At 36.4% G+C, this 24500-nt stretch overlaps 1 protein-coding gene across 2 annotated transcripts in view; it reads left to right on the plus strand.

Moving 5' to 3' along the window:
* IBR1 (indole-3-butyric acid response 1) overlaps positions 1-24500 on the plus strand; it is a 147063-nt gene that overhangs the window by 122209 nt on the left and 354 nt on the right. For both annotated transcript variants that reach the window (XM_089800112.1, XM_089800113.1), the window contains one exon: positions 19746-19847. In XM_089800112.1, the coding sequence (XP_089656238.1) occupies positions 19746-19847 (102 nt within the window). The remainder of the gene's footprint in view (positions 1-19745; positions 19848-24500) is intronic.

The following is a 24500-nucleotide window of genomic DNA, read 5'->3' on the forward strand; positions in this document are numbered from 1 at the left end:
TGTCTTCAATACAAACTTTCTAGCAATAAAATCAGTAAGAGTTATATTTGTTTTATAGATAAAATTTATATGATTTGTCCTTTGTGATCTTATTATTTGTTTGTTTATAATTCATTATTACGATAAGTGGATCAAATTGTTCGCTCCTATTTAAATCTAATAAATACAAATATTGCAAATATTATTGCTTTCTTTATTTGTATCAATTTTGTCCATTAAATGGTTAAAACATTATAGACTGATTTAAATAAGTGAAAAGATGGAACAATTTGAGGCATTATAATAACTGAGTCATCTACAAATATTATATAATCAGCATCATAAAGTTGTAAGAAATATATATTTGACTCTATTACCCAATAAAAATTTGGCACTGATCTTTATTTTGCTCAGGATTTTCAATCCATATGCTGGCAACACTTTAACCTCTTTTCTTTAAGAGTTTGAATCTTATTCGTAGTAGTAATTCATTTAAAATTTTTTTCTTTTAGCAACATACAATTCTAATAAAGTTATCAAAGTTTGAAGAAAAATAGTTATTAATCACAATCCAGAAGGTTTCCTTGAACACTTGCCATTTGATGAATTTATTTTTATGTTATAATCCGCTGTAAATCATCTTGGATCCGAGTTTTTGCTATCCAGGATTTGGGTGAACAAGCCTTGGTCTAGCAGAGCCAAAAGCGCAGAGGATTTGAATCGATTAGATCAATCTTGTCAAGTTTGCCAAAATCGGTTAGATACCCAGCATTGAGTAGGTAAGGCTCGTAGGTTTCTAATTAGCGATTTTGATAACCAACAAATTGGTGACTCCGCTAGGGAGAGTTGCTCACAACAAGTGTTGTGCAGTTACCTGGAGTTTCAGATTTCATAGACCAGAATTGGAAAGTAGTTGTGTCAATTTGATTGGAAGTGCACTCTACTGGAAGATCAATACATTGCTCGAAAGAGGTGGCGACTCTATTCAATAAAGTTTCAGTTGGTAACTCTACTGAGGGAGAGGACTTGGAAGGAGATGATTTGATTACCTAACATGGAGAAAGTATACTACAATTAGGAGGCGGACCTATGTTACACCATGGAGGAAGAATACATACACCCTTTAGATGAATTTTTCAATCTGGAAAGATATGAAGGTGAGACATCGGCACAGTTGTTTATAAGGATGGTGGATATTTTTCGGGAAGTACCTTCGGACATCATGCCTTCACGCAAGGAATTGATAAGAAAGTTTCGTGAGTTGGGAATCTCACTAGAAGATCCTGATTTGATGCTTCTCTTCCAAATGTTGGATGAAAGTCCGACTTATATATCTCCTTTGGATGCATATTTGAATTTAGAAAAACAAAAAGATGAATCTGCAACAGAATTCTTCATGAGAATGTTTAATGCTTATCAAGAAATACCTTTAGAATACAAACCTCCATCATCTGATCTTCTCTACAGGATGTGGGAGTTGGGCCTCTTATATGATCATTAGTTTCTTAACTTTTTTGAACTTATGGATAATGAACTAGTTCCAGAGAAAAATGAATGCGAGATTGAAGTAACACATGAGTCAAATGAAATTTCAGATTCAAATGGAGATGAAAATTTTAGGCATTCTGAAGGAGAGTCAACCCATGATGATATTCATATGCTTACAGGTGATAGTGAATGTGAAAATGAGGAAGAGGATTCTCTTAGTGTGGAGGAGATTTCAGCCTTGTTAGATCTAGAATATCAGAAGCATGTTGAGAAAAATGGCTCAAATTTTTTCTCAATTCACTATGGTGAGCAAGGTGACAAATCAGTGCATTCACAAGAGGTATTGGGTGAAAGAGATGATCATTCCGAGGAATCATATAGTGAAGATGGTATAGAATTGCATATAGCATATGAACATGAAGAAGTCTTAGGATATATTGTTGATGAAGATATCCATCTTACTGGTCAAGAAGATGATGATTCCCAAAAGGATGAAATTAGTACACTATTTGATGAAACATTTGCTGATTCAGATGAAAGTTCTCATGATAGTACGCATGAATTCTCCATGTACCTAAATCCATTGTTTGAAGAAGAATTAATAGAAGACAAATCTGAATTCACTATATTTTCAAATCCATTATTTGAGGAGGATTTTCCTTATAGCCAAGTCCATCAGCATCGTGATGAAGATAGCAGGTTTGACTCTAAAATTGACAAAACTCGTAAAGTGTATTCAAAAGATAAGACTTCTTTCAATTCATCCTATGAGTAGGAGGTACATCAAACATATGAAGATGAGGTGGAATCAGCCATGCATAATGAGGAGGATATGTTGGAGAATAGTTCTGAAAATTTTCCAAGTATCATATCTGATGGAGTTCCTGATGAGGGAGAGGTAGCATTTCCTAAATATAAACTATTTTCAACGATTGTGAGGATAAGCAATATCCAGAGTATGGGAACAAAGCATACTGTGTACAAGGAGATGTTCAAAACCATGATTATAAGGATCCTCCATTCAGCAAAAATCATAGGGCACTTGATGATTTTGTGAAGGCTAAACATGAGACGGATATCAAAGAATGCATTGGTGAAGTAAAAGCAATATATATTGTTTATACGAATGATGGCATCATGATTACCAGGTTCAGAGTGTTACATGATTAGAACTTTGTGTTTGATAGAGAGAAGAATTTATGTTCACTTTTTTGGGGGCCTTTGGCCACCCAAACTTTACCGTACATGCTAAGCATGGATGCTCAGTCTGCTTTTTCAGAGAAAACTGAAATCTCGCTATGCTCATAGGGAGCATACGTCCCCAGAAAGAGCCACTGATGGAACTCTAAAATTTTGGCAAATTTTAGAGTCCCAAGTACCATGGTAGAGAGAAAATCTTTAGATCTTACCCACTACTTATATTCAAACAATATGTTTCAAAATAGTAAAAAGTCATGACTGAAGTATTCCTGAAAGTGAAGTTATTATAATGAAGCCAACATTTATTGAAGCATTTTCAAACCATCTTGTAATAGTATCTACAATGGTATCAAAATAAAAATTCCTACTACTTGGGGGTTTATTTAGACTTTGATGAGCGAAAGAGTAGATAATTCTCAAAGCTATGAGCATAGCTTGGGTACATTACAAAATTGTTTGTGAGGAAGTAGTGTAGGACCCCTTTCATATAATCATGTATCTTCCTTAGGGTCATTTTCACAGTAATGAATGGAATGGCTAATTTCATTGTTCAGTTGCTAGATGATTTTCGTCTACTCATACACACATCAATATCACCTGGGTAGTGATGATGAAGGAGAGAGTTGTGAGATTAGCAGCGTCAAAAAGAGGATTTACTTATTTCAATACATACAAAGAATACAACTTGTAATGTCCCCTTTTTAGCATTCATAGCATGATGTTGTCGTTAGCCTATTTTCCCGTGGTCCCGTAGGATAACTAGGACATTAAAGGGGCTTAGAGGCCATTTGGCCTAGATAGTTTCAGTTGCAGGTCTTTCTGAGGGGTTTTGAGGCAACTTTGGGCATCCTTACTATTTATAGTAAGTCATCTTGGGCATGGGTGGACATCCAGTGGCAATGGTATATCGATGGTAATTGTTTAAAATCGGCAAGAAGACTTGTTTATCATTGATAAGATTTGTTTTGCATTGATAAAACTATTTTATAAAGTTAAATTTAAATATTTAACTTTATTAATGCATAGACTATAGTTTGTGGGAAATATTTAAATTAAAAGAGTCCCCTTTATTTTATAACACATTGGAGACATAAGTTACATAAAGGGAGTTATGTTTTATCCCACATTGAGAAAACGAAGGATGGAGCTCTTGTGAGAACACTATAAAAGAAATGAAAGAGCTTCTTTTAAGCATGGTTGGAAATATCAAAAAAATTGGGGAATTTGCTGGAGATTATGTCTCAATAGTTTGGAGGACGAAATCCCTTCAAGCTGGAAATCTTGACGCCATTGAAAGATATGGTTTTGAGATTCAACATAGTAGCAATTCGAAAAAGAAGGTACGAAAAAGCAGTCCGAAAAAGCGGAATCGAAAAAGCAGGCTAAAAAAGTGGATACAAAAAAGCAGTCCGAAAAAAGTGGAACCGAAAAAGCAGGCCGAAAAAGTAGTTCGAAAAAGCGGAACCGAAAAAGCAGGCCGAAAAAAGCAGTCCGAAAAAGTAGTTCGAAAAAAGCAAATCAGAAGGGGCAGCATTGAAGAAGATTATTACAGCCATCTACAACCAGGTTCTTTTATTAGTATTGTTTTTTAGGGTGTTATAAGTTTCAGCTGTAAGTGTGCATTATACCAGCATTATCATTTTGTAATCCATGTAAATGCCAAAAGTCTTGACCATATTTCATGAGCATTGTATTAGAAATTTCATTGCAAATTAAGAAGATATTAGTTGTTGGTGTCATTTAAGCAATTTAATATCATTATTTATTAGCTAGTTAGTTTGCACACCAACTGTTTGTAAAAATGCCAGTTGGCTGTAGGTGTATATTTCTCATGCTTAGATCATATATATGCACTAAATATTGTCAAAATTAGTAGCACACTCATGTTAGGCCATTGTGTAGTCCATTTGGAGTCTTCTAGCACAAGTTTTTCATTGATGCAAATTGAAAAGAGTCATTTAAAGCCAGCTGAAATACTATATCAGTCATACGTCCCTTGCATGTGAATTGTTTGATGAAATTCCTTGAGCTTTCATCAGCATTTTTGAGAGCAGATTTGAGGTGGCTTATTACAGTGGTATCAGAGCTTGCTTGCAAAGTGTTTGATGAAATGTCAAACAACTGAAGTATAAAGATTTTTGGTGTTTGAAGAAGTTATAACCTATTGGGGTTATTACACAACTTGATGTGATAGGCTAGACAAATATCATAGGGTAGTCATATAACACTTTCTAGTAAAGTGGTAAAGATGTGAGCGAATCCCAATGCAATATTGGAGACTCTAATATATCTCAAATCACAACTTTTTTTCAATACAAATATCACTATTGGGAATTATAAACTAGTAAAAGTTTGTCAAAGCTCTTCACGGATGATAAAAAATTTCCAGGCAAAGTCAAAATTGCTTCCCAAATGTAAAATCACGATGTGCCCTTATTAATATTGGATATACCAATCCAGTTATTAGTTACTACTCGTGTTGCCACTTGGATAGAAAAGACGTGCGTGGAAATCAAAAGGACCACTACTGTTGAAGAATAGGATGCAGCGAACTCCACTTGTATTGACACAATGGAGCGGAACAGTCTATGCACAGATTTCATCCAATGAACAAATATCATTCACGACATTGAAAAGTTCAAATACTGGTTTAACCATGAGGTTGTAGTAAACAATATAAAAAAGCGTTATATTCCAAGGGCGAAAATATATAGTTGAATTGTAGACATGAAGATTCTATTCACCATTCTAACCCAACCTCACCATTCACTTCTCGGCAGCCAAAAGCACATAGTGATGGGCATCTTGACAGCACACTGAGGACAAAAGTTGCGTGGAGGACTAGAAACAAAGAGCCATTCAATATCGAGAGCCACCAAATTGGAATGATTTGAAGTTATCATCGGTTCTAGTATGCATCAACGGTGAATTCCAAGACATGAGTGATTGCCCGTAAAAAGAATTAGTGATATTGTTTTACCTTAAGGTATAAATTAATTAAAAATTAAGAAAACGAAAAGGTGTTGTTGAAACATTAAATAATGTTATTACTTTAAAGGATATATAGCTTTTCATGTGAAAATTCATATCTTTTAAATAAGGAATGATATATAAGATAGGAGAAAAAGACAATAAGACACATCCAAACAATTACATTCAGATTTACTTTGAAGAAGCATTTTTATATTTATATATTTTTGTAAGGAGAAATAAGGGCTCAATATGGCTTTGTAATATAGATTCCATTATTTTATTTTTAAAATAAAATAAAATGTCTTTTGTTTACTTTTAAAGTGGCATGGAGACTTAAACTGCAAGCGAATCGTCCTTTGTTATTTATCTTCTGGAATTCTACATACAATTTAAATATTGGATAAGTGGACATGGTCATCTAGCATTTAAATTCGAGCATCACAGACAGTGTGAAATATTTAATTGTTTCCGCATCTATGTCTAGTTTGTCTCCCTGCCAGAGGAGTTAAAATTCAATATGGACTAATTTAAGATTGCATAATATTTGGTCTGTCGCATGTTAATAATTTAATTGTTAGCAGTATAAGTGCATACGAACTTTATGAAGTTGTACGTAAAGTTCACTAAAGTTGACTGTATAGCCCAGATGAGCAAAGGCACTGGTCTTTTTATTGAAGTCAAAAAATCTATATATTCCTTCTGCAAGCATCAAATTCATTATTAACAAAATTTATACAAAACATTCAATTATCAAGTATTCAACATCCAATTTCATTTTGATCGAGTTCAAGGACCTTGCTAGTTGAAGAACTCAAGAAGTTTAAATTCGCTATAGAAAAGCCTTGAACTAGACAATCAACATTTGAGGTGAAGGTTTACCTGCTTGGGTGTAGCGGAGCCTGAAGTGCAGGGGAATCGAGAAGTATTCTCGTTCGTTGGCCAGAACTGATTGAGAATTCCTATCGGAGAAGCGATAGGCTCGTGGATTTTCAATCTGCGGTTTTGGGAACCAACAGACTCAACTCACCCAGATAAAGAAGGAACCCAATGTTCCTATGAGAGACTTCAATGCAAAATTCAACAAGTTGGTCAATAAGATCCTTGCTGCGAGTAAACCTATAGTAGACAACCAAAAAATGTTCTTCATTAACTTCATGCCCTCTGACATCAATTTTCAAATTAGACGAGCGCATGTGGCTAATCTTCAGGTTGCTTAGACCTTGGTAATCGAGTTGGAAAATGATCTGGTAGCAGTTGGGAAATGGAAAAGAGAGATTCAAAGTGGAGCCTTGACAAGCTCTACCATTGGTACAGTGAATGGCACAAAAGCTATCAAATGAGATGATTGCCATGAAAAGGCAAATGGGGAAAATTGTTCCCTCTTTTCGACAACCTTATCAAGATATTCACTGACGGCAACACGAAGAAAAACCATTGCAATTGCCATCTACTCATCAAAAGCTTTCCATTGAGGCACCTCCCAAGAAGCAAAACATGTGTATATTTCATCTTAAAGCAAATCACGATGGTGATTCCTGCCCAGAAATGAACAAATATAGGCAGCTCACTAGTAGTAATGAGCTAACAATTGAGTACCCTGAAAGTGAAGACGATTTTGCTCCCCATGGCGACTTTGTAACATTCTTTTTGGAGTATGAATCGGATTTAGAGGTTGGAGGTGACTACTTCGCCACCTTGGATGGAATACAAATGATCGTGGCAAAAAGAAGTCAAAGAGAGAGGAACACGGTGAACTTTGTTCTTGCTTGGAACAGAGCCACTAGCCCTTCACCAGCTATAGTTAGAGCACCCACTTCCTCATCCTGGAGGAAAAAGCAGACAAAGTTCGAGCCAAATGGTAAGCCTCACCCCTCATTTGACATAATAAAATATTGTAAGGATGCTCATATCCAAGTGTCCCCCCTTGATTATCTCAAAACCCATCCTTTTGAATTAGAAAAGTTAGTAGACTATTCCAAAGGTAATGCCAATGCTAAAACTCTACCTAATGTTAATTCTACCATTAGCAATGACCAACCCCAATTGAATAGTGGCCCACTAGCTGATGAAGAACCTCTCTTGCCTTTTCTCTTCAAAGAGGAAGAAGTTTCAATCTTTGCTACCTCCCCTAGTTAGAAACTTGATCCATTTTACGTATCTTTATACATAAATGGTCATAAGCTTAGCAATTGCATAATTGATTCTGGAGCCTCTAATAATGTCATGCCTTCTTCTGTTGCTTGTGCCCTAGGCTTGACCCTGACTAAGACATTTGGACGTTGCTACTCCATGGATGTGAAACAGGTCCCCTTTGTAGGACAAGTGAAAAATGCACTAGTTGCATTGGTGGCGCACCCTACAAAGAGATTGAACTTGACCATCTTGGTAGTTGATATCCCGGCTAGTTACGTCATGCTTTTAAGTAGAAGCTTTTGCAGAGATATGGGAGGGGAAATCAAGATGGATTAGTCACATGCCATAATTCCCGTAGGTAACAAAAAGATTAGGTTAGAACTTGAAGAAAAGGCCAAATTCACTATCTTAACGTCTAATGATCCTAAGGCACAACTCCTATAACAAGAGATGGAATTTGGAAACTATATGATGTTCTCCGACTTCAATCATTCGGAAGAACAATTAGATCCTCGTAGTGATTAGAGGATTTGGACCCTAGAATTCGATGGCAGTTGTGCTACTGTTGGATCTGGAGTAGGTGTGGTGCTTGTTTCCCCGAATGGAGATGAAACACAACTTGCATATAAGCTACAATTCAAGAACACCAATAATACAATAGAATATGAAGCATTGTTGTTGGGTTTCGTTGTTGCTAAGTAGAAAGGAGTGAAAATCCTAAGAGCTCAAGGAGATGCAGAGCTTATAGTAAAGCAGGTCCGAGCTTAGTACACTGTGAAGAATGCAAGGCTCAAGAATTACAGAAATAGGGTCTGGGATGAGATTGAGGACTTGGACACCTTCTCAATACATTTCGTTCCAAGGGAGCGGAATACAAGGGCAGATTTGTTAGTTGTCTCATCCTTGCTTCTACTTCCACATCCGGATTTCATAGATAATCAGTACAAAGTTGAAGTACAAAGTTGAAGTCTTATTCAGGCTCAATGTTCCTGACAACTTTGAGACATGATAGGTCTTCAACAATGATAAGAAGATCCAATCTTTCTTGGAAGGTTCCGAACCTTTCAATGATCAGTACTTTGAAGGATGCAAAAATGCCTGCAAAGAGTTCTTCCCTGACAATAAGAAAAAGTTGGAGCTTGGAGTTGAACAACTCAAAGGTAATAAGATTCTTAGACATCTCATTTCCCTTGAAAAACTATTTGATAGGCACGATGCATTTATTAGAAGGGGTAGAAAAGGTGGCACTTCCGGAGAATTTGAAGGAATGAACATTGGCACTGAATATAAACCTAAAATGGTTAATATTGGTAGCAACTGCTCAAATGAAGAAAGGGCTAAGGCTAAGGGACTGTTGTTAGAATACCAAGATGTATTTGCTTGGGGATATGAGGACCTAAAGACCTTTAGAAATGGTGAATTCAAGCACAAAATCCCCCTCAAGCCTGAAGCCACTCCCTTCAGACAAAAGTAGCATAGTTACAACCCTATGGTCTCAGATGCCATCTTTAGAGAGGTTCACAAGATGCTAGAAGCAAGAATCATCTACCCCATACACCATTTGAGTTGTATAGCCAACATTGTCTTTGTCTGGAAGAATAGAGAAATTAGAATTTGTGTGAATTTCAGGAATTTGAATCAGGCATCTCTGGAGGACAACTACGCCTTGCCCAACATGGATCATTTACTGCAAACAGTGGCCAGCTCCGAAATGATGTCCATGTCAGATGACTTTTCGGGTTTCGACCAAATTGAGGTAGACCTGGAAGATCAGTTCAAAACGGCATTCACCACCCCTTGGGGGATGTTTTCTTATAATAGGATGCCCTTTGGGCTCATTAATGTTGGAGCAACCTTTCAAAGGTCCATGAGCTCCTCCTTTGCTGATCTCAAGGATAAGATCATCTTCATATACTTGGACGATCTGACAGTCTTCTCCAAGAAAAGAGAAAATACTTAAGGGGACTTGGAGAAAGTGTTGAAAAGATGTAGGGAGCATGGGATTTCACTCAATCCCAAGAAATTAGTCTTCTGTGTTATCGAAGGCAAATTGCTAGGTCATATAGTCTCCCAAGAAGGCATCAAGATTGACCCTGAGTGTGTTAGAGCCATCCAGCAATTGAGTTTGCCGGGAAGCAAATCTGGAGTCAAGTCATTCTTTGGACAGGTGAACTTTCTGAGACGCTTCGTCCATGATTTTTCCGAAATCACCAAATGCACAGTTGACATGATGAAGGGTAGCCAAGGCTTCAAATGGAATGACCCTGGAAGAAAGGCTTTCAATCAAATCAAGGACGCCATAGCCAAAGCACCTGTTTTGGTCCACCCGAATTACACTAAGGAGTTCATACTGTATTGCTATGCCTCAGCCCACACGCTTTCTACAATACTCATGCAAGAAAACAAGGCATCCAAGCACCCATTGCTTTCATGAGTACTCCTCTCAAGGAACATGAGTTGAGATACTCTCAGATGGAAAATCATGCCTGTGCAATGGTAAGAGCACTCAAGAATTTCAGGTTTTACGTTTTACACTCTCATTTTGTTGTATATGTACTTGATTCAGCTGTTAGAAGCATATTAACCCAGCAAGAAATAGGATGTAACACTAGAGGTGCATGGATAGCAAAAGTTCAAGAGTACGATGTCAAGCTGAAGCCAACGAAATTGGTTTGAGGAAATGGCCTATGCAAGATGATTGTAAAAAATCAGATTTCGAGCCAAGAAGAGGAATCCTCAAAAGAACTAATGGGTAGTCTCCAAGACCCTTGGTTTTCAAACACTGCCTATTTTCTCACCTACGAAGATTGCCGTGATGGACTAACATACAAGCAAAAAAGAGACCTCAGAACTAAATCAACTAAGTATGTCATTTATGATGACCAACTATACAAAAGAGCAATTGATGGAACCTTCTTGAGATGCGTGGATAAGCCCCAACAAGAAAGATTGCTTCATACTTTCCACAGTGAGGCCTGTGGTGGGCATTTCTCATCTATAGTCACAACATACAAGATTTTGAGGCAATACTAGTATGATTGGCATGTTCAAGGAGGCTTATAAGTGTGTGGCCAAATGCAATAAATGTAGAATGTTTTCCATCAAGCCTCAATTAGCTGCCCTGCCTCTTAAACCAGTTGTAATAAAAGGCCCCTTTCAGCAATGGGGAATTGACTTTATTGGACCAATCAATCCTCCCTCTTCTGCTGGTCACTTATATATTACCACTGCTACATACTATTTCACCAAATGGGTGGAAGCCAAGCCAACCAAGAGAACTACTTCTTAAGTGGTCTTTGAGTTCGTCAAACAAAATATTTTGGTAAGATTTGGGGTGCCACTGAAGCTTGCCATGGATAGTGCTACGTATTTTTCTTTTGTGGAGATTATAGAATCCTGGTATGACAACAACATACACCTCAACCATTCATCAGGCTACTTCCCTCAAGGGAATGGTCAAGTAGAATCAAGTAATAAAAACTTAATTAACATCATGAAGAAGTTGGTCTCTGAGAATCAAAAGGACTGGCATAGAAGATTGCATGAAGCCCTTTGGGCGGATAGGGTGACACCGAAGAAGGCCATCGTAATCTCTCCATTTGAGCTGGTATACGGGGAAAAAGCCAGTCTTCCACTCCCATTGGAACTATCCATCTGTAAACTGCAGCAAGTGATCGAGAATCCAGTATTCCAAAATGGTTTGGAGAAGCGTATCATGTACCTAACTAAGCTGGAAGAAGAATGCGAAAGATTGGTTGATCACATTATGTAGCATTAGAAGCGTGTAAAGTCTTTATGTACAAATAGTGTGAGCACAATGTTGAATGAACTATTTTGGGCTCATAATCAGTAAGGCATGCTTGAGATCTAACCTTGTAGCCATCAGATTGAGATTAAAGGGTAAAGTGCTGTCGGTTTTACTTCATTCTAGAAAATGTTGCTCAAAGAGGCATTTTCTGTCCCCAAGTATTGAAAAAAGCCACTTCTCTAAAGGCTTTGAAAATGGAAAGACAAGTGACTTTAAATTGCGAATATTCTTCGAAAATGCTCAAAAGATACTTCCGAAAAGTCAGTGGTGAAGATGCAACTTTGACATAAAAGAAAGCAAGTGTTAAACACTCCAGGCGGAAAGTGAAAGAATGAAATGCGCAAGCTATTGGAAGATCACTCTCCGCATTGTGATTCTGAATAGAAGGAAAATTGGGCCTACGGAAAAGTTGAGTCTCTCTCTTCCCTGCATATGTTAAGTTTTCGAATATATCTTCATGCCAGACTGTGAAGGGAAACAAGGCATTTTTCGTGGAACTAAGGCACTTGTTTTGGTAAGTGATTTTTAGTAATATGACTTTAAGTAAAGTAACAAGGCTTTCGAGAATATGAGTTTTTATGTACAAGAAAATGGAAAGTTTAAATAGCCGTTGATTATGAAAATGAATGCAAATCCTGCCGTTGTAATCGTTGGTTGAACTTAATTTTGTTCGTGTGGCATCAACGTTCGGATTCCTATACCTATTTCATTAGAATTGCTTGAAATTTATTTCCCCAAGTATTTTAAAACGACTATTTATTGAGAATTGCATCCTATGCAATAGCAAGTGGCAGTCAGAGCTATGGGTTATGATAAGTTAATAGGCCTGGAGAGTGAATTGAAAGAGTTAATAGACACGTCATTCAAATTTTACGATTTGGGTGATCTGCATGGAAGACTAAATTCTCAACCTATTCACCCAATCACTAAAAAGGTAAAAGAGAGCGGATTGATAGAAGTAGCTGGTTCTCCATGCACCAGAGCTTGTAAGGGAATACATCAAGAGATACGACCCAAAAACAAAGTAGGTTTTGTTTCCTAAGCAATCCATCCTCATTTCAATCAACAAAGCCCTAATGTAGTTTGCGTTCGGCATTCTTGTAAAAGGAGTATTTTGATATTGACTTTGGCTCTTCCGCATCTATGTTCACCAAAAAGAAGACCCTTAGAAGGGAAGACATGCAGAGGACATGGTTTCAGATATCTTGCTTGTAGAAGAGGAAAATGCCCAAGACTCTATTTGGCACTAATTTGAAGAGGGAGATCGTAGATATCCTCGCTCTGCTGCTTAGACTAAAGGGAAAGGAGGAGATTCTGAACTTTATTGAGCACCGTTTCTTCTTGGTGCAAGCTATATGTGCCAAAGGTTTACAAATCAACTGGGCGCAGATGATTTGTGATGAGCTCACCTCATGGATGAATTCAGCCAAAGCATTCAAACAGTTGTCCATGTCCTCATATCTAATTTATGCCTTGGCTACGCATCACCTTTGGCCTGACCTTCCCAGCATCTAGAATTACGATGAGCTTACGAAGGTATATGAGTTCTACCCTCATCTACAACTGTAAAGAAGCTTCGAGGAATATGTGCCAAGAAGACAAAGAAGCAAAAATCAATTGCACAATTGGCTACTGATCCCTCCACTGACCATATGTTGGTGGAGATAGCAGAGCCACAAAAGGAGGGGAAGTTCCATGAGCTTACCACGAGTGACTTCCAGATCATATTAGTGGATCTTGGTATCCCTATTCATGACTCTATGGTAAATATACGGAAGTCCACCAATGAGAAGATTGAGGATAGGCTAGAAGAGCTGAGAGTGGAAAAAGAGGTCCTCAAAGCCTCAAACAAAGAGTTGATGGAGTTTATCAGGTCTACACTTGGGAGCACATCAACAAGCCAATTTGATTCGAATGCAAATGAGAACAAGAATTTACTTCTGAAATTGCAGCAAGAAAGGCAATTTCGGCAAATTGGCCGAACATGGGTAGATCAAATGAAGGTTCAAGGTCCCCCATTGATTGAAAATTTGGAAAATTTGTTGTTGGACGCTGACAAGTTAAGTGAGGCAGCTTCCAACCATCAGATTACCATACAAGAGGCAACAGATCGCTTGACAGAGCAATTGGCTCTATTGCAGAAGGTGATTGACATGAAGACCAATGTTGCCATCTCTCACGGGATCCTCAAGATAGGCCAAGAGCCATTGTTTCATTGGAAACAATCTCTAGAGTTCTTAGTAGAGAGCTTTGTGAGATCCGCGAACGAGCTCAAGGATGTGCATGACCTAGTGCAGGTGGTCACTGAGAAACTTTTTGAATATTTGAAAATACTACATACGGAAGCTTATGTATTTGGCAATGGTAAATTGGTGGATGTCGAGTGCATGAAACGCAAGTTCCTAGCATTTGTTGATGAGGCAGTTGACCCAACAAATATCTAGATCTCAAAGGTGCAAGAGCTTTCATTAGCTGACTCGATCATAAGGAGGGCATTGAAAAAATTCCAATCAAAGGTCGCCAAAGTTGATGAGGTGACAGAGATGCACGACTACTGGATGGTTCGAGTTGACAATATCATCATCCTAGGTGTCGAGGAGTTAGACAAAGTAACTGATGTAATGAAAGCTTATAGAGCTAAGGCAGTTACTCCTAAGAAGGCATGATGCCTTGACATTCTTCCAGACATTTGTCATCCCCTCTCTCTCTTTCTCTTTGTAGCCATATATGGCATTTTGTCAGTTATCCTAGTCTCTGTAACGGACAATTATTCAATCATGTCCTATTTTTAGTTTATTCCATTCAGAGATGCTCTGCAATGCAACACAATTATCTAATGTAACTAGCCATGTTGAGAAGGCCTATATATGTAAATTTTTGAAAAGTTAATAAGATCGACAAAATTACTTTTGGGTGAACCCCTGTGGCTTGGACTACTGTGTGTGACTCTGAGTCCATTTTAATTCTGTTGTTCATTTAGTTAGAGTATATTATTGAGAATGAACGTGCTATTGTTGAAAATTGAATGAATGCAAATTAACTTGATTTTATTTCTTTCATTCAGTAGATTGTATGCCTTGCTTTCTTCGGCATAAGGATTTTTCTGTTCTTTTTGCTATACGTCATAGTTCATGTATGTAGTGTAGCTCATTGCATAAGAGGGCCGGAAATTGATTAATGGAGCAGCTGAGAGATAGATAATCCGATAATCCGGGTATTGCTGAAATATCAGTTAGCTTTGTAATCCAGGAATTACCCATTTTGCCATCCTTCCCACTCTCTTTTTGTCGTAGCTAGTTTTGCACGTTTCCGTATCTGCATTTAAGTCAGAATAGATTACATTTGAAGAGTTAACCCCCATCTTCACTTGCCTAGATTGTTTAAAGTGTTGAACAATCTGGTCTTTGCCTCTTCTGCTCTCTGGTTAAGAGCATACCCCCAAACCCGAAAAACAAAATTCATTGCAAATCTTGCAGATAAAATGGAGTTGTACCTATCGATTCAAGGGTCTTTGATAGATTACTACACTAACCCATTTTTTTGTTAACTTTTTTGTTTTCTACTAGCCATTGGGCATTTCAAGAGTCAAGGTATAAACCATAACATAAAGGAAGACAAACTATTAACCAACATATTCATAGCTGCAATAGATGTTCTTTCCTAATTGTGATAAAAAAATGTTGAAACATGTTATGCATTAAATTATGCAATCTCATGTCTATTATGAGATTACTCAGTCTGATTTTTGCAAATGCTTTTAGTATGGTAACTCTTCTATTGAAATGATGGTATTTGATATCCCCAAGATTTTGGAATCTATCAGTGATTAGCTCAAATACCTTATTCATTGTGCTATCTTCATAAGGTTCTGTTGATGTGAGTTTTATTCCACTACAACATACAAAATCAAATACCCAATGTTTCTATATGAAACATCAACTATTAAATCCTCTCTTGATATAAGGTCATCTCTCATGCAGCGCTTGCCATTACATCATGAAATCACTTCAAGGTTCCTTCAATTGTGGACATTCGCTCATTGAAATAATGTGTTTTGTTGGGATCACAAAGGGACTAATGCTATTCTTTTAATGGATATCAATAGTCTGCACTCCTAAAGATTTAGCCTCACAATGTTCAGTGAAAATTTAATTTTTCAACTTTCACTTCACCTTCAACTTAAACTAGCTAACTTCAGTTACCTCTACTTCTAACTATGAATGCGAAGAATCATTTATGGACTTGGACTCTATTAAATGGAGCTTTATCAATGACCACCTATTTTATTTTCATGTCAATATCTCCTTTTCAATATTATCAAATGGATGGAAACTAAAGATTCAATATTAATTGAAGTCAAGAACAATCACTAGCTCACCACACGAGGCACTCTTACTATCAACAAAAGGCTGGTGGCTTAGTTTTGTTCAAGTCAAGCAAGTAAACATCTACAATTACTCTCATCCAACTACATTGCTTCTAAACAACATGAAGAGAAATCCTAGTCTAAGTGAGAAATGCAAAGAACCATGCAATACTCCAACATGATCATATATATCCACCATGAAGGCCAACAATGAATAGCACAATTTTGGTAGTACTTTGGCAACAATTCTCCAACAAACCTTCCTTTACAAATAATGTGAGGAAGCCTTTATGCAGGGAGCCCGATTACAATCAATGACCAAGATTAATCTGAAATCAAGGGCCAAAATTAAACCACATAACTCATAATTAGGGTTTCCATAACCATAGTATAATAGCCCAGTCCCTATCTGTTGAAACTACAACTCTAATGCTTTGAATAAATTCTCAAGGACCTATTTCCATTTGCCTTTCCTAACATTCCTTACTTTGTAGATATGTGTAATGTAAAGATGCAAATAATAGTATTTATTGAACCGAAGTAATAAATTCAATAACACTCTTCATAAATTAACTCTTATGAAAAGGAGACAATTTAGAATTAAACATTGTATTTTTTGCAGCATGAATTTCTTTGGTCATATGAACATCACTACAGGTTAAACTACAAATCCAATCATAACACTAATTGTTTAGAGTCCAGACACATACATGTTTAGTTGATTCCTCTTAGTCCTCCACATGTGTGTACCGTGTAGGAAGAGATGTTCAGTCTCCAAAGGAAGTCATATTCAATCGTGCCAGCTCATTATTGCAGTCGATTCCAACTATAAAGAGATGTCACTAACTCGTCACCCTTTGCAAAACTCTTCTCTTTGTGAGGAATGGTAAGTCTCTGTGGTTTAAATTCTATGTGATAACTAGAGTTTATATCCTGCTAGTGCTCATCAAATGCACTTGTGTTGGCTTCGCCAATTTCAATAGTAACCAATCACAGCTTTTTACTTTGGACACACCAACATAGGAGATTACTGTCTGCTTGTGTTTTCCTCCTGGGCACGTCTGACTTGAGGTCAAAACTTGTCAGAATTGAGTCTTTGTTTCCCAGTGTTGGATGCATTATCAAAGCTCTATGGATAAATAACTCCAAGACCATCCAGTAGGAAGGTGGTGAAGTTGTTACCTAATAGGGTTGTTGTCCCAAAAGCCCAAACCTGCACACTCAACTATGCTCGAACCCAATTGACACTATTTTGCTCGACGTTTTTTTCTTTTTCAACATGCCTCTGCTCAACATCCTTTACAAAATATACCCCGTCTTTCCCACGGTAGCAACGTATGGCTCTTTACCTTTTGTCATTATCATTTTGTGTGGGTGCAGAGTAAAAGTGTTGTATATTTGACAGCCCATGTGGATGTCCTAATCGGCTGGACAAAAAACAAACTCTTTAATCACATTAACATATGAAAGTTGCCCCAGTGATTTTGGATATTACTAATAGTTTAACTTAGACTCCAAGGTGAGAGTAATAACACCAAAGGTCACAAATTTCCCCCATGATTCCTTTTAAGTCCTAGATTAGCCTCTGCATGATAAGAAAATCAGGCTAACTACTGATTTTCGATGACACACACTGAGGGGACATTACACATAGTTACAAATATTAAATGCCCACACAATTACAACCAAGCAACACCATGTAGGTCAATTAGAAAAATACATTGCCTTCATGGACCAATGAGAAAATAGATTAGGCTTAACCACTACATAAGGTGCACCAACAAATGGGCCAATGTAAAATATTACAATATTTTGTGAGCCAATAAGAAGAGAGGTTGGGTAGAAGCTTGTAGAAGAAGAAACCTTGTAGATAAAGCCACCATCTAATGAACCAATAAGATGAAGCCTCTTGTATTTATACCAAGCCATCTTTGAGAATATTCTTTTCTTTATCCTTCTCTCTTTTGATAGATTCAATGAATCTAGAGACAATATGATAAAGTTCTTCCACTAGGACACTTGGCAAGTTGTCATTGATTGAGGATATGGTTGCCACCTCATCATTTTCTAACCTACAAGGCAAACCATCACTTATAAATAATTGTGAAATCTTAAATGATGATTTCAACATATCAAGTTAGTAAGACAATATTTTGTAAGTGGTGTTAAGTTGTTTTATCATTTTCATATTTGATTTTAATGATAAAAGACTCAAAGGGATATGACAAAATTAGAGGCGAGCTTTTCATCATTTTAAATGTTAGAGACTATATATTTGAAGCTTCCGTTGTGTTTTTTTTGACTTGTTCAAATTTCATACTACCTACCTATTGTGTCAATTGTCCTTTTCTAGCCTTGAGAATCTTTCTTGGATGTTTTATACCATATTTTCTTGTTTCCTATTATTTTTCTTAATCTTTAGGATAGCAGTTGTCTTTGTTGGACAGTTCTGAGAGGACAATTCCTTGGAACATCCTTTTTTGCTAAAAATGCCATTTGCTTTTGGGATCTTGTTGACTCTGCAATATATTCTATAAAGAAAATATATGAAAGATTTACAAAAGAATAAATAATCCGAGATAAGAATACATAATTCTAATTGGAAGTAAGTGGGAAAGAATGTTAAATATGACAGACTGTCACTTCTTACCACAGCTGACTTGTGGATAATGATACCAAAGCTTTGTATGATAGTGCTCGCAAGTAGGAGGCTGTGGCATTGGCGTCCATCCTCAAGGCAATGGGTGGCTGAATCTGTTGAAAATAAAATGGCTTTTGTTTGGGAAGGTAGGTAAGTGTTTTTTTGTGGAAAGGTTGCTTGCTTCTTGTTGGAGTGCTTATTGTTGCATTCCTCTCAGGTCAGGACTAACTTGGTTGTTCTTTAAATAGATGTTGCTCTTGGTCCTTGTCCTTGCTTGACTCATAATAGGTGGGATATATTTTGCTGCTATTCCATTTATGTTTGGGGTGGCTTGGTGATTTTCCAAATGAAAAATATAGTTGGGGTTTGGCTAGAGCTCTGCAACTTTCTATTTTTTTTTTCTTAACTCAGTCTGACTGTTCTTTGGTTAGTGGGGCCATCCAGGTGCAAGGTTTGTTTCTTTGCCGTACTTTTATTTTGGGGCTTGTTGGTTCAAGTAGTGTGGGTGGCTTCAAGAAATTCTTAGATCCCTTACTCTTCTCCTAGGCATGGTGTTGTTCCATGAGAAGAGAGTTGTCCTTAAATTAAAAAATTCAAGTTTGTAGGAATTTCAGTTTTAGGGGACTACAGTCCTTTTCTTGCAAAGATACTTTAGAGTGGTTCTATTTATTTTGGTACGCTTTGTCCAATGAAAACCACACAGTTCCCATTGAGTTATTTCTGATTTCGTAGCAGAAGGGCCTCTAGGCTTCAATTTGTTGCAAACCCTAGACTCTGGAATTCACGATTTTGTCTCTTCTCATTCTGTGCAGCTAGTTTTAAGGACTGGTGTCTGGGTCATTGTTGTCCTACTTAAAGTACAAGTTCAAAAGAGGTGAAGTAGGGTTTGGCACTTTAGCTACAACTTGCATCACTCTTGTTTCTAGTTATGTGAGCACTGAGTACACATCATCAAGATTTAGTAATGTCTACGTGTTTGTCTGATCTACTTGTGTTGTGTAGCATTAACTATGCTCCCATGTGCTTCTTATATGATTCAATTAGAAGTGAATGGCAAACATTTTAGCATCGAGGAGTTATGTATTTTTAAATTTCTGAATGTTCTGTCTTGAATTCTGGGCAGTATTAGTAATTACAGCCACTTATGTATATTGCAGGCCCTTGCTGCTGAATTGGCACCAGATATACGAGTTAACACTGTAGCTCCTGGCTTTGTACCCACCCACTTTGCTGATTTTCTTGTTCGCAATGAAAACATTGTAAGTTCTGCTTTTATTTGGTCTTTCATAGCTAAAGTCATACTATATATCTCTTAGATTTCAACATTGTGTAAAATCCTGTTAAGCAATTAACTTATTTAAGTAGATTATAGTGTTTTCTAAGTTCTAGTTTAAGTCTTGCAAAATGGTTGTTAAATTGTCTATTAACTGAGATAACTATGATTTTCATACAACTGTAGGAGACAAAAGTAGATATTATGATTCTTTTAGGGCTTTATATATATATATATATATATATATATATATATATATATATATATATATATATATATATATATATATATATATATATATGTATATGTATATATTAAAATTTAATTTTTTTCTCGAATATGAAAATGCAATAGTCTACAACACAATGGTAAGTTGTGAGCCTTTAATTTGGGAGGCCTTGGGATAATAACTAATCTTGACTTTGGCCCATTACCAAAAAAAATGCGTCGTCCTAGCATTTCACATCCTCATGCCTTGAAAGTTCTATTGCATTTCATTTGGAACATTGTAATCATATGTATGATACCCCATTCAAGGATAATAGGTAACTTTTATTGCAATCTCTTGTTTGAATTGAATATGTAAATTTTTTTAAGGTGAAACAATTTATAGATTGAGCTAATTATTAAACTTTAGCTTTCTCACAATAAGATGCACATGGGACTACGAGTCTTGAAGAATAGACAAACTATTCTAGAATCTCAAGTCTTCAGCCACAATCCATATCAAAACTCTACTAGATATTCACAATCATCATAGGACCTTTGTAATCGAGCCAATTTTATTCTTTAATTTAGAATTCTTATTCCTAATTTGAAATCTATTGCAAACCCAATTGCAGGGTACACACATTTTGGGTCCTACAGAGATTTTAGAGGAAAAAATTGGGACATCAAATAGCCATATGCCTCAAACACTGACTAAGAAACTTTTCAAGGGGTACATCTAGAGACACATTCTATGTGTTTTTCTCTATTGACGCCTTTTGGATTACTTTTCCATCTCAATGCATCGTCCTAACATTTCACATCCTCACGCCCTGTATATTGTATTGCATTTCATTTGGACTATTGTAATCATATATATGATACCCTGTGCAAGGATAATAGATAACTTTTATTGCCATCTCTTGTTTCAATTGAATGTGTAAATGGCATTTCCCTTTTAATTTACTTTGTCATTGTATGTTCTGTTGCAACTTATAAGTGCCATATAAATTTATATGCCAGTAAGCCTGCAAGTCTTCATTTTTGCATGCTAGTCCTTGACATTGTTCACTTAAACTACCAATTAACTATCTCAAAAGCATTGAAGGGCTCTATGATTTTCTTGTGGATTTTATATAGATGTAGAAGCCTCACCCTTCAATAGTCCTACATTACATGTTGCCAAGGCCATATTTCTTATGCTTTTATATTTCGAGTCTCTAATATGCTTTGATCTCTGCAAAAGCAAGAGCATCAGCAACAAGAAGAATCCCTTGCACATCTTGTTTTCCTCGGGGAAGAAGTTTGAAGAATCTTTTCAGTTGGAAGGTGTAAAAGCAATAAAAGTAGAACATGTCTTCCCTGAATTTTATCAATAATCTTCATCTTGAGCAGGTGGAAGTTCAAGATTATTTCACGTTGAAGGCTTCTTTTCAAAGTTTACAATATCCAAAGCTATTGTTTGGTTATAGTGAATTGAATGTTAGACAAAATACCAAATGCATTATTAATTGGTATCTGTGCCTTGATTTTATGAGCTTCCATGGTTAGGTAGTGAGGATGGTTATCTTGCCTTGTGAGAAAAGCTCTTTCGCCTTGCCTTATCTCCACCTCTTTGCCTATCTATTACATGCCATCTCTATGGCAACAAACTTTTATTTTTTGGTTTATTTCTTACATTTTCACATTTGTTTTTTTTGCTTTGTGCACTGCTGGGAGGAGGCAAATTGGTTTTTGGTCAAGCACAAAAAATATCTTGAGTTGGTTGAGCACTTGATGCATAATTGCGTCATGCCAAGGATGAGTTCTGTACCTCGAGAGACAATATGTGTAAAAATAGGTCAGGCATTGAAGAAGGATCTCTCATCCTTACATGCTCAAGACATGCTCTAATAGCACTTGATGAAGGACCACACCACACTTACAAACTTGTAGACAAAAACATAACAACACAGAGACAAAGAGAACAAAGAAATGCTTCACAGAGAATAGATTAACAATGGTTGAAGGGGCCTACAATGCTCCCAAATGCTCAAGGATGAGAGCATTACAACTTCTTGAAGAAGAGAGAGCTCCTTACAAATGCTCATATGCATCTCTCATATAGGCACTCACCACCCAAGAGATTACAATCACAACCAATGTGGGATAAAGTTTTTTAAAGTGTAGAGATAACTACAATTATTTAATGCAAGATGCAAAATATTAAATGACACCTATGACTCTACGAACTTTTATTAAATGATAAGTTAAGACAATTTTTTAAAATTTTTTTAATTTTTCAAAACAACACTTGTTTTTCTTTTTGCTTATTTTTTGATCCCCTATTTTTTGGGGAATTCTTTTTCTTTTCTTTTCTTTTTTCTCCTTTTTTTGGACGATGCAAGATTTCTCTTATACCCAAGATGCTCCTAGGAACATTGGATACCTAGGGTAGAAAAAATTTGTGAATATGGATTCACAAAATAGAGTCGAGTGATATAACCACCCTTTTAGATTGCAAACAATTCTCAACAAAGTCCATCACTGAAATTGGTACCTCTAATCTGATTTTTTTCCTCTTCCAACACCAAGCTAGAACAAGTATCCTTCTCTAAAAAGGCTACTCTGCACTGAACTTGCTAAATGTGGAATCAATTTCACCATAAACCGGCTACATCCTCCAAGTGTAACTGTCATTCTCCTCCAATCTTGTATGATTCAACCCATTGTAATCTGACCACCTCCACCAACATGTGCCTACATTAAACTCTACAACACCATACAAACCTTTATCTGCATACCACACATTACTAGCAAAGTCCTCTTGAACTAGCTCACCCATAACATGCAAATCATTATCATTCTCTATCACTTCAATATAAAAATCCATCCCAAATTCAACATCACATGATTCATGAAAACTTACATTCTACTACTAGGTTTTTTTCACCGCCTCTCTCTAGGGCTTCGACTCCTCAATCAAGTTATCTTCTCTCTCATTCTCTTCACTTGACCTCTTCTCCAAGCATGGAGTTGTCTTCACTAGGTCCTCAATTAACCTCTACTTTCAACTTTGTTTGCTGCCTTCATGTCTTCAACAAGACACGTAACTTTTTTGACCTCCAACCAAGGCATTCAGCTCTATGTCTATCGACGCAATCTTCATTAGTAAATCATCTTCTTCACTTTTTTTTTATATCCTCCAAAAAAATGTCTTGTGCTACAATCTCATTCTGCTCATATCCATATTCATAGCAATATTTAGTAAAATCAAGTTTTATGGCAAAAAACTTAATGAAGGGCCTCTCAACCCTTACATGCTCAAAATATGCTTTGAAAATCAACATTTAGTAAAATCAAGTTTTACATAAACAAAAACATAACATAGGGACAAAACTAGAACAAAAAAAGATTTCACAAAGCATAGATTAACAATGCTTAAAGATGAGATCATTACAGCTTTTTGAAAAAGAGAGAACTCTTCACAGATGCTCATATGCCATCTTATATAGGCACTTACCACTCGATATACAATCACAAGCATTGTGGGCTAAAGTTTGGAAAGAGTAGATATAATTACCCTACTACAAATATTAAATGCAAGATACAAAATATTAAATGACACCCAATATGATCCTATGAATATTTATCAAATGATAGTTACAAGAAGTAACTTTATGATTTTTTTTTTCAAAAAAGATGTCTTTTTAACATTTTCCTTTTTTGGGGAATGTTTTTGTCTTTTCTTTTTCTTTTTCTCTGGTCATCTTTTTTCTCTTTTTTTCAGATGATGCAATATTGCTCTTACACTTCGTACGCTCTTGCATTAGACACCAACCTCTTTACTGCTATAGACACAATGCTTTTCAATATTTATACTATCATTGACAACTTTTCTTTACCATTAGGATTGTTTTGGTCAACTGACAGATGTTTCTTTAATGGCAGCTATGTTGGAACCTTGCCAAGCATATTGTTCCTTGGAATTCTTAAGGTTAACCTGGATGGGGTATTTAAACCTTGAGTCGACACAATATCCCAAGTCTGCAAAACGTATCATTGACCATATTTGTGAATTCAGCTTTAGCCCTCTTCAGTCTACTAAAAGCATTAAGCATGTGCTTCTTGTTAAAGACAACAAAATGTGTCCCTGGTCTCCTTTCTTTTGGATTATTAGCAACTCACCTGAGAGAAAGGTCTTTAATAGACATTGTGGCGATGACTTCTATAGGAAAAGTATTCCACATAATATTAGAATCCCACAAAAATAAAGTATCTAGGTTCTAAATAATACTATATTACAGAAGTACAATTACTTAAAATAACAAGAAAATGTCTGTGAAAAAAAGGATAATAAAATGTTCCTTTTGGAATGCTTACCAATCTGTAGTCTTGATTTTATTGGTTTGGTTTTGTAATAATGTAGGAGCTTTTGCTGATGTTAATGTCT

This window comes from Cupressus sempervirens, chromosome 9, assembly GCF_028749045.1.
Source record: "Cupressus sempervirens isolate cs-2001-9-10 chromosome 9, ASM2874904v1, whole genome shotgun sequence".
Classification (NCBI taxonomy): domain Eukaryota; kingdom Viridiplantae; phylum Streptophyta; class Pinopsida; order Cupressales; family Cupressaceae; genus Cupressus; species Cupressus sempervirens.